Source organism: Plasmopara halstedii (assembly GCF_900000015.1).
Source record: "Plasmopara halstedii genome assembly, contig: Scaffold_262, whole genome shotgun sequence".
In the NCBI taxonomy this organism is placed as follows: domain Eukaryota; phylum Oomycota; class Peronosporomycetes; order Peronosporales; family Peronosporaceae; genus Plasmopara; species Plasmopara halstedii.
This window is the reverse complement of record NW_020187183.1, coordinates 906087-921272: the sequence shown is the minus strand read 5'-3', so window position 1 is coordinate 921272 and position 15186 is coordinate 906087. Positions and strand designations below refer to the sequence as shown.

The window sequence follows — 15186 nt, the reverse complement described above, 5'->3', positions numbered from 1 at the left end:
TGTCCGACGCACCTGCGACGCCAATAGTTTGGCAATATCCACATAGGCTGCATCGCACATACGCACAAGACTATTTCGGCATGTCGAGACGAGAAGATAAAAAATTCCAAACTCAACACTTGCAAGGTGTGCTCAAGTATGTACGCTGAAATAAGCTTTTTGCGAACACACTACAACTAGTCTTTGATGTCGAGGTAAAAGTTATCTTTTGCGACAATTGAATCACATAGAATTGTCTCGAACGCTTCACTTGAGGTGAACTGAGAGCTGCTTACGTAAATGCATACTTTTTATGCCCTTTACTTCAGAAGTGACATATGTTAAGAATAGCTAGCTCACGGTGATACTAAACATTTGTTCTCTATTCAAAATAACATTGCCCTATGCGATGCGCAGCGTAACCATATAATCTCAAGCTCTACGAACTTTAATATACGACGTTTCATCCCCGCATCAAGACACGATACGTTCTCAAGGTCACCCCCTCGGCACCTCCAAACTTTGCTTTTACTCCAGGGGACAGAAGTGGAAAGCCTACATACACCGTCACAATTAAGTAAATGTTTAGTTTGTTAAAATCATCGTATAGCATTCTTTGTTTTAAGCAAAAAAGTAATGAGCATTTGTGAGACGCGCATTATGTCCGTCCTGTGGGCTTTTGGTAAAGCCCACTCGATGAGACAAGGCTTTACTCGCGCAAAACCCACGTCAAACCATATGACAGACCTCCGCGTTTACTTGACTGCTTTAAGAAAGCAGTGAATGGCGCATCAAATAATTTTTGACCCACAAGGCAATGTGGGTGAAAGCTCTACTGGCACACCAGAAGCGATGGACCTCAGCTAAGCTATTACGATAGTGTTCTCTTCGCCGCTGAGCAGCGTCGTGGTAATAACAGATTTTACATCTGCGGGATTCCCCCATACATTTAGTTCCCTAAGCCTTCACCTTATCTGGTCAAGAAGTAAAAAGGGTCGGACTCGCACTTAAAACCAATCAACAGACCCTCTCTACTCAATACGAGTTCCAGAACGGATAAGACAGGTCTCTACTGACACAGTGAGTTATTCAAAGGTACATTTGTACCTTTTTAAGAATCAAAATTAGTGAAATCGAGCCTAATAGAGCACCGCTACATACTATTATTAAGGCCTATACTTTTAGCATGTTGGCTGTTGAGATTAACGCATTGGACTACTATTAGTATTGTAGAAGGCCGGTTTAATTTTTGACGTCGAGCAAAAATGTGCTACATGCTATTCTCAAAAGAATAGACAACAAACGCCTTTAACACTCACGCCGACCCTCGCAGGAGATGTCTTTTTCACAGAGCAGAGAGGGGTAAATTTCCCCGCTATGGGATAATGATGTGATCAATGTCATTACCTATTAGGTCTCATTTCATGGACCAGAACCCGCTTATTGACAAGCACATACTTCACAGCGACCTGCAATAAGAAGCGTACGACTAAATTACGCCGTGATGATGACATTGCTCGATCAGATCGGATATCGCCATGTCGACGTCCCACGTCCAGCGTACTAATGAGCAAAAAGCGTAGGCAAAAGTCACTACTTATGCGCTTCTCCATTGTTATTGAAACACAATTTCTCAGAGACATTTTGTAGATTGATCAGCAGCAGCGATATCAGCCGGTAACATATACAAGCGCGATACATGTAGTGTTGTGACAAGGTGACAGGACCAAACACAATATGGTTCGATTCAAGTATAGTGTGAAGACGGCATGTTATAACATAAATTTGTGAAATGCAAGTCAGTCTCTGCAAAATACAAACATTAATTTTGCCTGAAGCGCAGTCATGTTATTAGTGAGTCGATTGATATCAGCATCCCAGCCCCAACAAAATTAAAATATCTTATTGAATGTGTCAGAAAGACGCGGGAGTGTAGATCATTTATAAAATAAAATTGAGCGCCAAGCTTGTCAAGGTAACAATAACGCTGTTTAACACAAGTCTAACAAGTAGAATACGTCGCTTCAAAGCAGCGGTTGATCCGCTAATGAGACTTGAGGGGCACGCCACTTGAAAATTACTATCTGGAGATTTGCTGTGTTCTCGCTAATGCCAAAAAACTTACAGACTCGTCAGAATTATGCTTAAAACGTGGATCTTAATCAAAGATAGTTACCACATGTAAAATAAGTAAGAAAAACACTTGTCTACAAACAGCCGGACTTTACCTTCTCATTCGACTTTGTCACTGACAGAGCAACTTTGCTTAAGCAGTCGTCGAATGCTACAATGCCGGTTTAATCGGAAATGACTTCAGCGGGACCAGAAATAGTGTTCATTGCGAAGGACCGCTAACAACTTTGCTTGTGGTATTTGGCTAACAAAAGACGTCAAGTTATGCGGCGAAAGTCTACGTTGACATAATTCACGCATGCGCAGGAGAATGCTTACTATTTGTATATCTCACACCACTTGTGCATATCAATCACTAAGCTTTCGGCTTTCATTGATCAAATATATTTCGTGAGCAGTTTCGTGTCCCTACTACAACTCCGCATTAGAGGTCCTGTTCAGGACGTTCAAACACACCTATGGTTCGAGCTAAACCATGGTATTACTTAGCAAGCTCTCAGACAAAAAAGAACGGGCTGAATGCGAAATCAGGCTGGATAAGAAGGTGCAAAAGTCCAAAACTTCATGCTTTCAAAGCTTCGTGGCTGACTTGAACGTCGTACAGATAAGAGCGTCGATCGTAATATGAGATAATTCTCAATTCGGATGCCACAAAAGCGCGGGCTAAGCTGACCAGCTTGTGCTTTACCTTTACGTTCTACTCTCCAAGCATAAAAATCACTGTGATATTCAATAAGGGGAGGTAGAGCGACATCAAAAACATAATGACACATCATATGAGGCTCGGTTTACAGCCCATGGCATGTAACGCTTATGTAGAAAGCAAAAAAGCTCTTGTCTGTAGCTTTAAGCTGGCGAGACACATATACAATAGCACGTTCATGCCTAGTGGTATCACCTGATGGAAAGTATCGCATATGTAAGGCTAATGTGTTAAGGGCGACATGTCTATTGCCACCCCGAGTCCCGAAAGGTCAGCGAAAGAAGCACTCGAGGCAGTTAAGCAGCCTACCAATCTTCTGTTTAGCATGTTCAAAATAATTAAGGGCATACAGAGGGTATGAGCACGGGGACAAGCATTTTGCACTCCTTGTCCAATCCTTCGGCCAGGCCAAGCTACTACAATTATCCTCGATTTATGACGACGTCCACACTGATTTACCCTTGATTTTCCATGATTTGCCAAACGACCATGCTTCTTGTTGAGCATCACAGAAGTAGAATTTTTGACAAGAAATATATTCTACATTTCATCAAAACACAGATACATGGACATTGTTCATTATAAATGGGGAACCTTACTCAGCATGACTTTTGGCAGACATGATCACGAAATTGGCCTATGCATATACCAGATTAGGTTGTGTTAAAATGCTCTGGGGGGGACAAATTATACTGCAAGGGCATATCACATATTCACATGAGTCCCATTGAGCAAGCGGACAGCGCTGTACAGGGTATATCCAACGATGCTGTTCTGCAGAGCATTCCATCACGGCTTTATCGTCTTCACAGAGACCGCGCTAACATTCTGTTTTATGAAAAGCATAATTTACCACTTGCTGTCAGCATTTCTGAAAATAAATTTGGCGCGAGTTAGCAATTCTACTTTCTCCAACCAAATTTAAACAATTGTTATCATTGAAGAACGTGTCTACGAAGTTGCAACATTTCCTTAGCAAGCAACAGCGTGCTGCGTAGTATTTAACTACAGCGAGGAAACAGTGGGGTGTTTTGTAGTATTTTTAAATTGAGAATATTACTTGTGGCAAGTCTATCAAGACACTGTCGTTTTATTCCTCCGCCAAGCATAAAAATGATATACAGGCCTCGACGATACACTTGTTGACCAACTACGATAACCATTATTAACTATGACGGACTCATCGGTTATGATGATGAACTCAGCTTTTCCTCCCGTACCTGTCGTACCGGTTCCGTGATTTCACGGTCTTGCTATTCATTTTGATTACAACCCAGTAATAATTTCTTTTCCTGCGTAAAAGTTTGATACGGAGATAGTTAACCAAAATCTTCTTGTACTACCCTACTCATGACTGTATGTAATTGATGGAAACGTACTCGTGAACCTCAGTACTTTAAGCGATGCACGGTGTTGCTGACTTAGCTGTTTAAACGAACCATGACAAGAATATGCTAACTTCTGTAACGGCAGGGCCTGGTCCTGATACTCGTGACTGTATTAACAGAGATTTCCCACAAGGGCCAGCAATTTGCTTATCTCGTCTAGCGAAATAAACGTGGATGACCACGACACAATTTCACAATTTCACACCTCAACGGAGGTATTCTTTGAGCCCCTGCCAAAAACCGTGTTTTTGTCTGACATAATTTAACCGCGGTGACAGCGACATATGGTAGCTTAATATCGTCGCAGAAAAAAGTAAACTTCTGAGACCGCAAATCAAATTTACATTTTCTTTTCTCCACAAAAGTATCAATCGAGACTGCCGCTTACAGTCGACATTGCATACAAGAGTAGACCGAGGATCTGAACATTACCATCATTGATACCTTGGGCGATCCAGCTCCATGCCTAGAACGAAAGTATTGCAGCTTCGTGCCTATGTCAAACCTTCCTCTATTAGCTAGCAGAGGTCGGTGTACGACTTACCGAATACCGACTGAAAAAGCTGCGTGGTACCTTCTCTGTTCGACTCAAGCAGATTCATGGCTCGTGGCGTTCTTGCCAGGCCATACCTAGAATAAGATCGTATATTAGATTCATGAATCCAGGAGTAACACCAACGAGCGTTCCGCTTTGTCAAATCAATGGGGCAATGGGATTGCTGTGCACCTCGCACAGAGATAGTGAATGCTCTAGCTCTTCGAATCCGCATCAACTAGAATGAGTATGTACCCACCATCTGGGCTCTAAGTCAAAAGCTTTTGATTTGAAAATACTAAGTTCTACAAGATTTTAGTCGTCCCTCGGATAACTCATATCGTAACTCCTTACCTCGTATAACGAATAATAGTTTGTTCCATCTAGCTCATTTGTCTTTGGATAGCTTCGTACAAATCAATTTCAATGAATTGCCCTCCATATTGGGCACCGATATCTGAGAAGGCCCTGCAAAGTGACCAGTGTGGCATAACAACTGGCCACAGTAGCTACTTATATCTCCTCCCAAGCTGCTTTGCTTCAATTCATTGCGGTTAGCTGATTGATCGTATAGATGTTGGTTTCGTCTTTTCTGAATTCATGGAATGAAATAATCCTACGAAGACATCAATTAAAGAACTCCCATGTAAAGTACGTTGCTAACATTCATACCTGTTTCATCCATGTTGAACACATCCTTCAGCTCATACCGAGCAATGACTGCTTAACACGCAGAAAGGGCAGCATCGATTATTGTCAGATCTGTTGCACCACTCTCACCATGAATTCTGATGCAACGCCGCTCGTTTCTCTCTTGAAAGCGTTGCAGCCACCCATCGGAATATTTGCTTGCATCCTCGCGCAAGCCAAGTATAAGCTAGTACCCCTGCTGGGCCCTGGGGGCGTTGAGCACCTTGTTGCGCAAGGGCCTGAGGACATAAGCGCATGCCTGGAAACGTTTCTAATTATTCAAAAACTCTGTTACAGCACTTACAGCAGAAGCTGTCAGCGTCGACTACGTCTATGACGCCATTGTCGACGACGGATGATTCCCCCCGACCCAGGTCGCTCATGGTGAGCATTAAAACTTGAAGGGTAAGGATGAAGAGAATCTCTTGCTCTGAGTAGGAGAGGCCGAGATGACTATGGCATCCGCCATGCTCCAAAACGAGCAACAGCGCGTGGCGCTAGCTATCTCAAAGCTCGGGGGTCGAGCGGGAGAATGGGCACTGACGTGCGGTGCTTCGGTTGAACTTGCGCTCCCCTTTTGGTAGAAACTGGCGCGTCAGCTTTTGTGAGTGATTTCGCCGCTTAATCAGGCATATCGCGTGAAATCGCGTTTCCTTGCTGCCCGAAAAGGCAAAATGGAATTGGTGGACTTTGTCCAAGAGTTGAGAATTCTCATTGCCGGGATGGCAGCAGATCCTCTCCCCGAGGCGGTCGCAGGGACCGTTTTTATGGAAGGCCGCCGCACTGGCGTAGCCTGAATGGAAGTCTTCCGTATGCATCTGTCTTCTTTCGAAGAAGCGGTAAACGTGGCATTAAATGCCAAATTTAGCTATAATTCGGCTAGACTCGGTTAGAATGCATACCCTCAGAGCTCGTCGAGCGGGCCTATATCAATGAATTTCAGCTATACTGAGAAAGAGGAGGGAGAGCTTCGAGCTGCCGAGCAGCGTGTAAACATCCGACGATGTTTTTGTCCGTGGAGACACCTGTCACCTTGGGACTGGTTCTACCCTATGCGGGTAAAAGGTTTGTCACACCGACGTCCCGCTTCTAGCCAGTCTGGTTTGTCGCGGGAATCGAGAAAACCCAGTCGATGCAAAGCGCCGTAATGGGGAGGAATTGAGCTCTGTTGTGCCTCAAGAGGTAGAGGGCAGCAGGCCCAGCTCCGAAGAGCCTTGTGCACTAAAACACAAAAATGTATGCAAGCCGGGGTTGCTGGTCGTAAAAGCGACCATGAAGGGCTTTGAATATCCATGGGGAACCCTAATTGATTTCTCGAGACTAGCTGCTCAACGCTCCACGATTGAAGGAAGTCAACTGTATGCTGAGGCACTGGGCCGTGATTTAGTGACCCCGTCACAGTAATCGTAGCGACGAGGACTTGTGTGATTTCTGTCATTGTGCCAAGGGCCCCTGTGGACCTCGGTGTCATGCTTCTTGACTTTGGAACGCTGCTTAGGCTTAGACTTGGATGCCAGGTATGACCTTATCCTTGGTATGGCATGATTGGAACACCATGAGCCATGGATTGATTGGAGAATAAAGACCTTGGACGCTACGCGCACATCTCCTGGTGAAGCTTTGGTGAGTCATGAACCCACCTCTGCTAGGAAGCAGAAGCGCTTTTAGCGCGGGCACTGGACCCAGACGATCAATGGGCTGGATATCGGATTATCCGACTTAAACAAACTCCAAAGATGTTTTGGACAAGAGCCCCGAGCGTGGCTTTAGGTCTGAACGTGGAGCGGCACGTAACCCACTAAGCACTGCTCACGTTACGAAGCAGTTGCTTCATGCCAGAGTGGCACGGTTGAACGAGGTCGAGGCATTCTGGACAAGAATCTTCTACTTTGCGTGGAGTAGCACGTGATCCACTGGACGAAGACTGCGGAAATAGTTGCTCTTCGTCGGATGCTGCTAAAAATATCAAGACTCCGATGGAATAGGGAGTGGGGACACTGGGCGACGCTGAGTGCGTGCTCCAACAGCTTTTGATGAGCCGTAAAACTTCTATAGAGAAGAGACGGCAAAGCCGTACATTATCTGCAAGACGAATTACGTCGACCCTGACCCAGGGTTTGTCTACAGGGTGTTTCTACCGTAGACGATAGCGCACAACTATATACCCTAGTCAACGGTATGATGGGAGAGGAAGACGGCGACGTCACCCTCAAGGCTATTCCCGCGGTGGATGCTATTCGAGAGCTAGACGAGATGTACTTCGAAGCGTTGGCGGTGCCTTGACGGCAGGCTATTTAGCCGAGGTGGTCATTGTCAGACCGATCGAGGAGATTATCTCGTCGTCGCTTCTGGACGAAGCTGTCCTGATGACACCGAGAGGGCGCCGGGCACACGAAATGAATCATCTATCTTGAAGGTTCGCTCGGGTTCGTATTATCCTTTGGTAAAAAAAATTCCACGACGTCGTCTACAAAGACCCGCCGTTGGTCCTACCGCCGAACCGGGGTGTGCGCCATGAGATTGACCTGGTCCCGGGAACCAAACACTGTGCAACACGCCGATGGCCCCTGCCAAGGAACAGGATACGTCATTGTCGCTTTTTTTCTGTGCAAAGCACAACGCAGGAATGGTGCGTGAGAGAAAGTCTCCCCATTCGACACCCACGTTTTGTGACCGGAAGCCGAACGGCAAGTGGCGTGTCGTCCACACTTATAATAAGCTGAACGCTGCCACCATTCCAACCCAGACGCCGATTCCTAGAAAAGGTGTTCTCCAGAACAATGTGGTTGGCTGTACAAAGTACAGCGCACTCGACTCGATGTTTTTTACCAATAGCTCATGAAAGCGAGCGATATTCCGGAGACGGCGTCCGAGCGGGATGCTCTGGGAGTGGCTGGTGATGCCCCAAGGGCTGTCAAACGCACCAGCAACAATTAACTGTCTTGTGACGTAATTGTTCAGGCCCATGAGACGTTTGCACAGATATGCTTCGACGATATCTTCCCCCACAGTCGTGCGGGGCACGGGAGGACAGACGAGGATAGCCACATCGTCCATTTGAGAGCGGTACTCGACTGCATGCGCACGAATAAGCTGTATGCTAATGTCGATAAGTGCATCTTCGGCGCGGAGAAAATTACCTTTTCAGGGTGCTTTATGGGGAAGCGTGCCTTCGAGCGAATCCCGCTGAGGTCAAGGCTATTGTGAACTGGCCGATTCCAAAGAATCAAAAGGACTTGCGCAAGTGGTTTGACCTCGCCAACTACTTGCACAAGTATAGCGCAAATGATGCGGAAACGGCACGGCCATTGTCAAAGGATACAGAATGGTGTTGGGACACCGAGATTGGGTGGGTTTTGACATGGTCAACGACAGCCTTTTCATGCACCAATAGTGGCGTTATCAGACCCCGATCGTTTTTTTAGTGCAGTCTGTGGCGGACTTTTCCATCGGCTGCGCGTCGCTGCAAGCAGACGCCGAGGGGCGAGATAGGATGATTGTATTCGAATATCGCCAGCTCAAAGCTGCGGAGAAGACCACGACAAGGAACATCTTGCGATGGAGTATGTCAATTTTTGGGTACAGGTGCTTGGCTCGCAGCCGTTTGTGATCTAAACAGATCATGCGTCCATACGCACTGCGACTCAGTCGTCTCACATCTCGCAGAGGAGGGCCAGGTGGCTCTCATTCGTTGCAGAATATAACTTTGAGGTGAAGTATAAGCCAGAAAAGCAGAATGCTTTTTGCAGATGCGTATCTTGCAGACCGGACTATGAGCTTGCTCGTGTCACGACGGTGACGTCGTTAGTGATGGATTTGATCCGCGCCGAATTCGCGGGTGATGGTATGTGTGTAGTTCTACTACAGGCTCTCGGGAGCAAGGAGTTTCAGAACTCGGACGACAAATTGTCGTCGCGATTGCGCGCTCGGTTGCGCAGATATTTGTTGAATATTGGGTTGATGTATTATAGCGCAAATTCAACCCATACGCCACGGATTGTGGTTTATCACGATCAGATTTTAGAATACTGTATCCTCTATGAGGTCCACGACACCCCTGGTCATCTCGGTCGTAAGAATACGTACAGATCGAGGAGTTGTCATATTTGATGGCCCAGCCTGTACAAATGGACGAGCACAATTGTGCGCGCGTGTGAGACGTCTCAGAGGGTGAAACCATCTTCGAATGCGGCGGCGCCTCCAGCTAGTTTACCGGTACCCTCCGGGTGTTGGCAGTCCATGAGTATGGACATTGTGTTTGGCCCGCCGAAGAACTCGGCGGGCAACACGCTTGTGGTGGCCTTCGTAGACCGTTTGATTTAAATGGCTCATCTTGCGGCAGTGCCGGACATTATCGATGGTATGGGTACAGCGACGCTGTTTGTCAATATGTCTCTCGACAACATGAACTTCCGGAGTCACCTGTAATAGAGACTCGCGCTTCACTTGGAAATTTTGGTCTACAATCTTCAAGGTGCTGGGCACCAAGTTGACCATGTCAACAGCAGATTATCCGCAGATTGATGGTAAGACTGAGCGCGTGAATCGCGTCGTTGAAGACGTTCTTCGCAGCGTCCGTACTGAGAAGCCAAAGGGCTGGAGCGATATGTTGCCACTCGTAGAGCTTGTGATAAACAATGCAGTGTATTCATTTACCGGCTACACGCTGTTTTATGTAAACGGGCTTGTTAATCCTCACATCCCGCTGACGCCACCATCCCATGGCTCAGAACTTGGTGGGGGAGGAATAGCCGAGTGGCTAGCTGATGTCAGCCCCTAACTGTGCGTAAAGAAGTTGGAGACTTCCTGTCTACTTGACTGAGTGTGTTACGACACGTTCGCGAAGCGATGGCTGAAAACCAATACGTGCAGAGAATTACCCGAACGGAATAGAAAAGAAATGTTGGATACATTTAGATCGTAGACCTGGTTTTATTTAATGCTCAAAACCTTCCTAGACATGCAGTTTCTACTGTCTGCAAGACAAAGCATCGTCCACGGTTTATTGGACCCTTTCAGGTTGTGGTCAAGCGAGGCTCAGCGTATACACTGAATCTTTCGAAAAGGATGCACACCCACCCGATGCTTTAAGCGGGCTTGATTAAGCCGTACCGGGATGCGGCGCAAGTGAAGGCGGAAGCGTAGGCGCCGGAGGCGCTTGACCACTCAGAAGTTAAACCAGCACTTCCGTGTCCGACGGCACAAGGCGCTACAGTCGAACCAATTGACGTATTCGCCAGCTCGACGGCTAGGAGCCGATCCGACAGAGCACGCTTATCATCAACGCGAAGCCGTCGGTGTACAAAGCGCTCCAGGTTTTTGAGATCTTCCGCACAACGGTAAGCGACCTCGGAGAGATGCTCGGAAGAGTGCTGATGACGACGGACTTTGACCTTTGACGCTCGAAGAGCATCGCGAGTCATCGGACGGCGATCGACTCTTCTCGATGAAAACAGCTAAGCGTGGAACTCCGTGTGAGTCGACGTTGTGGACAGTTTTTATCCTAATATCTTGTGAAGTGGCGAGGATCCCCAAAGTTTGAGAGCTCGCGGGAGCTTGAGGTTCCACTTTGGCATGACTAACTAGACGTCGTGGACGCTTATGATCAGAAAGATCAAGATGCTTGGATATACACAAGTTCTTCTTGACGGTGAGCCGCCCCGCGCTTCTCGGCAGTATTCCGGGAAGCCGGTGGGCCATGAGCTGAGATCAAGTTATGGCTTTGAGCTGCTGTGGTCGTAAACTCACCCGTGTGAGAGCCTACCGAGCTCGCGGGAGCGTTATAAGTTGTTCCATATGTCGCAGGGCGACAATACAAAAGAAAGTCGGGTTTGCGCTATGTGTTTGGCAAAATCAAATCTAAGATGGCGCTCAATGCGCACATCCACTTCATTGTGGCTTCGCTGTAAGGTGGACAGCGAGAAGAATTCCGGTGCCGTTGCACCCATCGCTTAAAGACCTCATCATCATCTGCAGTGATTCCGCCAGAGCAAGCACCACAGGAATTGTCCGCATTGCGGGTACATGAGTGCGTTATTGCTATGAGCTCGAAGTTTAGCGCGATACCGATCCTTTGAAATCTCTTGGGGACCAAAAAGCGAGCTCGCAGAGCTTTCCGCTGATCAAGCTCAGCTTGTTTAGTAGCCAGGGACCCGACTACGTAGACGCCTAACGATAGAGTGATCGCGTCTTTCGATTCAGTAGCTGGATCCGCCGAGCGGAAGCCGTATTTCACACAAGGATCTAAGACCGAACGTGGATCTGAGCGCAGGAGAGCCGCCCTGTGAGCAGTCTCCAGTTGCTTTTCCTGTGACTCATCGAGGCGATTAGTAATAATTCTACATCTTCCGGAGGCGGAGAGGTTGGGGAACGGACGTGGTGTCTGTAAGGTTTAAGCTGGGCTCACATCACGCCGTTGGCGCACTTCATCATCCTCGTCTTCCCATGCTGGAAAAGAAGTATCCGACTCGACCTCCTCCAGCTCCTCGACGAGGAGATCAGTCGCGTGGGGCGTGTGTTGCGCCCGGTCGCCAAGGGCTTGGGGTGTGCTTCCCGTGAAGCCGCGGACGTACTATCCGGAGATGCACCCCGTGCAGAAGAAGAAGAAGGACTTAGCCCGCGGGCGCCCTCGCTACCAGCTAGGCTGAGTATTTTGCGGGTCGATGATACAGGGCTCGTAGAGCTGAGAATGTTTAAAGTTGTTCTTTAGAGCGCGAAGGTATCTCAGACACGCGAGTCTCGTATGAGGCGACCGTTTTATTTGAATTGAGGATATTCACCATTGTAATGGAAGAGAGTGTAACGGGGTTAAATGTACCCTTGTATGAATGGGCGGGTCGTACAGGATGGTGTGGTTGTACATAGGTGTGGATTATATATGGATTATAATTTGGTGTAATTATACCGTGGTGCGGCTATATCGTAACAAGAAACCACCACGTCAGGATTGCCAGCGTAATGCGCATTACTATATTAATTGGCTTTTACTATACTAATTAGATATTACTATATTAATGAGGTATTACCATACTAATTGGGATAATCTAGTTTTTTAGGTATTGGCGGCTCTATCGCAGCTAAAACCATTAAATACAGTTTCAATTTTGACCGAAAGAGCCCCTTTGCCTTGATTTAGTTATTCAGTACTCTTGAAGGCACTCGTTCTGGTTCTTGGAAAGAATACAAGGTCGGTGACCATAGCTTAGCTTCATTCAAGCAAAGTACCACGGCTGCCCCACTGCAATCTTCCTGTTTACTTGCATCAACCCGAGAAACAAAAGTGAAATGTGTGTGTAGACCATATAGGGCGCGCACTCCACGACGCCATCCACATCTAGAAAATGCACTTACTGGGTCACAATCATTTTGTCTTATCACAAGACCGCGCACATATTAATTCAACTACAGCACCGGAAGTTTGCCTCCCTCCATTGCACATACTTATGCTAGCTGTTTAGAGCATTAGTCACATCCAGCACGTTTTCAACCTGTTCTTGAAACGTACAGATTTAGATGCCGTGAAAAAGGCGTAGCTTCTGCGGCTGACAACTCGAAACAGAAGATGTATTCTCCGATAAAACGGTCATAGTGACTTCCTGAGCCCCGATCCAGTATCCGTTTTCTTAACGAAGACTTATAGACAAGGCTTTTTTTCCACAAGATCTTTCGAGACCTCCTCTACGTTACGCCTCACATTTACGCGCATTTTAAGCATCATGGACAGCCCCATCGTGGGTCGATATAACGACCCGTCGCGTACTTCACGACGGGATCCAATGGTAACCTATAAGATTGACCTGATTCATCATACGGAGCCGTTCCGGCCACAAGTCAAGCACAACAGCGTCGCAGCGTCACATCAACGTATTACAAAATCGTTCAAAATGAAGTTACGTCGTGATCATAGATTATTTACGTTGTAAGTCGCCCGCCACACTGCGTCGGCCTTCTACCCAAATTCGGAGCGAAATGTGCGCACAATGTCACCCCAGGAGACTATGCTCTGACAAAAGCGCCAATGACCAGGCGATTAATTTACACTCAGGAAAAAAGACAAGCCACATCACCCAGATTATGGCTTTGCATCTGACTAGAACGACTTCTTATGCCTTAAATCAAAGAGTACACGGCTTGAGGACGACGAGGTCGGTGTTCACCACCTTAAATCAATTTGTAGATTGCCCAGCTCATTCTGATATACCGACTGGAAGAGCTACCGATCAAAGTTTGAGCTTGCAACGAGACCGACTCATTGGAAGCGCGTTCTGTTGCGGGGCGCCATTTACTATCGAATGTAGCGAATAATTAAGGCATAAGCGGCAACAACACCAACGAAATGTTGTAGAAGTGGGACCTCTCTCGCAGCGATGGGATTCCTTCCACTTTACTACATGCTTGTTCTAGTCTTATTTACCCGCCGGCTCATCATCCAAGCCCCGGGAAAGTATGCCATCCCTTGCTCATCAAGTAGTATCGACGGAGGACGACAGTCCCGTGGTCGGCTCTCGCAAGCACTACGCAATCAACCGCACGTCGACTGTATGCTAGAGTCTTGGGTGCGACCGTTACTGAGACGATCGATTTCTGGATGTGCTCTTTGATCTACTCAACCGTGTGAAGCTCTCACTCAAGGGTTGACTGACGAATTGCCTCACTTTTGACAGATCGCTTTTCAATCAAATTTACTACCGGAGTGATATTGTGTTATTTATTCATCCAGCCGACGTAGATCACATGATCCTGGTATTTCCCGCAAATTTATATTTTGATTCTAAATGAACTAAGCCTGAAAGCTAACCTATGAACCACCACTTAGTATGATGGACTACAGACACTGAAAAATTTGTAGATGAATTAGCAGCGGCCAGATTCTTTTCCCACCCACTACATATTCATGTGTTGTGTGTCGGCATCAACCATCCGCAAGGTGCTTTTGCACATTCTGGTCCTTAGCCATGAATTTTTGCACTCGTTGCATGATACTTCTCTGAGCAAAAAGAGGCCGTGTTTTTGCTGCAAAGCGTAGCTAGGCTGGTATCAGTGAGTCAAGACGCACAGATAGCCCCTACCTCACAAGACCGGAATCACTTCGTGGATATGCCAAATGGACACGGGGCTAAGCCAGACTACGCATAAAAATGGAACAAGGCTTGTAGAGGTATGGACTACATTACTTGACGCAAATGCAATCAGTCTGAATGTGTCGTTCTAGACGCGGCCGCTCCGCGCAAGTACATGAAGGGATGTCATTCGCCGCGCGACTTACGCTTTTCATCTGACCACCTGCATTTGAATGTTCAGCGAAAAATGTGTCCAATGCAGTGCCAAGCACCAGTCACAAAAAAGTTACTGTAAAGCGCGGATATTAATCGTCACAAATATCGATGTAAGGTGCAAATCTCGAATTGATGCAAAACCAACGGGCAGACATGTTTGCACTTTTTCGCTGAGAAACAGCTTGGCTATACCCTCACAATAATCATGTCATTGATAGCAGCGAGATATCGATCTCGCTGCTGTCAGCGTGCTCTACGGCGCTAATCGAATCCTTTTTCTGTAGCGTGACAAATGCTCAGCGCTTCTGGTGCGCTTATAGATCACCCACCAACGTACTTCAACCAAGTCTAGCGGCACGAAATTTGTACGTCACTAAAGCGTAGAGTACAAATCTACGCCATCCATTTTCGCAAGAAAATCATGGACGAACGCAAAAGGCCTCGGAGCGTGCTGCATCTGTTTGGAGACCTACATAGAGCTGA

The 15186-nt window shown here is 47.0% G+C and overlaps 4 protein-coding genes across 4 annotated transcripts; all 4 read right to left on the bottom strand.

Moving 5' to 3' along the window:
• Nucleotides 1–361: 361 nt before the first annotated feature.
• Nucleotides 362–592, bottom strand: PHALS_04629 (uncharacterized protein; the record flags this gene model as incomplete). Its single annotated transcript, XM_024722479.1, has 2 exons — nucleotides 362–418; nucleotides 482–592. 2 exons carry the CDS (start codon nucleotides 590–592, stop codon nucleotides 362–364), a joined length of 168 nt encoding a protein of 55 aa, XP_024573551.1.
• A 695-nt stretch (nucleotides 593–1287) lies between these two features.
• On the bottom strand, nucleotides 1288–1592 carry PHALS_04628 (uncharacterized protein; the record flags this gene model as incomplete). Its single annotated transcript, XM_024722478.1, has 2 exons — nucleotides 1288–1354; nucleotides 1438–1592. 2 exons carry the CDS (start codon nucleotides 1590–1592, stop codon nucleotides 1288–1290), a joined length of 222 nt encoding a protein of 73 aa, XP_024573550.1.
• A 2767-nt stretch (nucleotides 1593–4359) lies between these two features.
• On the bottom strand, nucleotides 4360–4632 carry PHALS_04627 (uncharacterized protein; the record flags this gene model as incomplete). Its single annotated transcript, XM_024722477.1, has 2 exons — nucleotides 4360–4524; nucleotides 4618–4632. The coding sequence occupies 2 exons, from the start codon at nucleotides 4630–4632 to the stop codon at nucleotides 4360–4362; spliced, it is 180 nt and encodes a 59-aa protein (XP_024573549.1).
• An 8304-nt stretch (nucleotides 4633–12936) lies between these two features.
• Nucleotides 12937–13157, bottom strand: PHALS_04626 (uncharacterized protein; the record flags this gene model as incomplete). Its single annotated transcript, XM_024722476.1, has 2 exons — nucleotides 12937–13023; nucleotides 13086–13157. The coding sequence occupies 2 exons, from the start codon at nucleotides 13155–13157 to the stop codon at nucleotides 12937–12939; spliced, it is 159 nt and encodes a 52-aa protein (XP_024573548.1).
• Between the last annotated feature and the right edge of the window lie 2029 nt (nucleotides 13158–15186).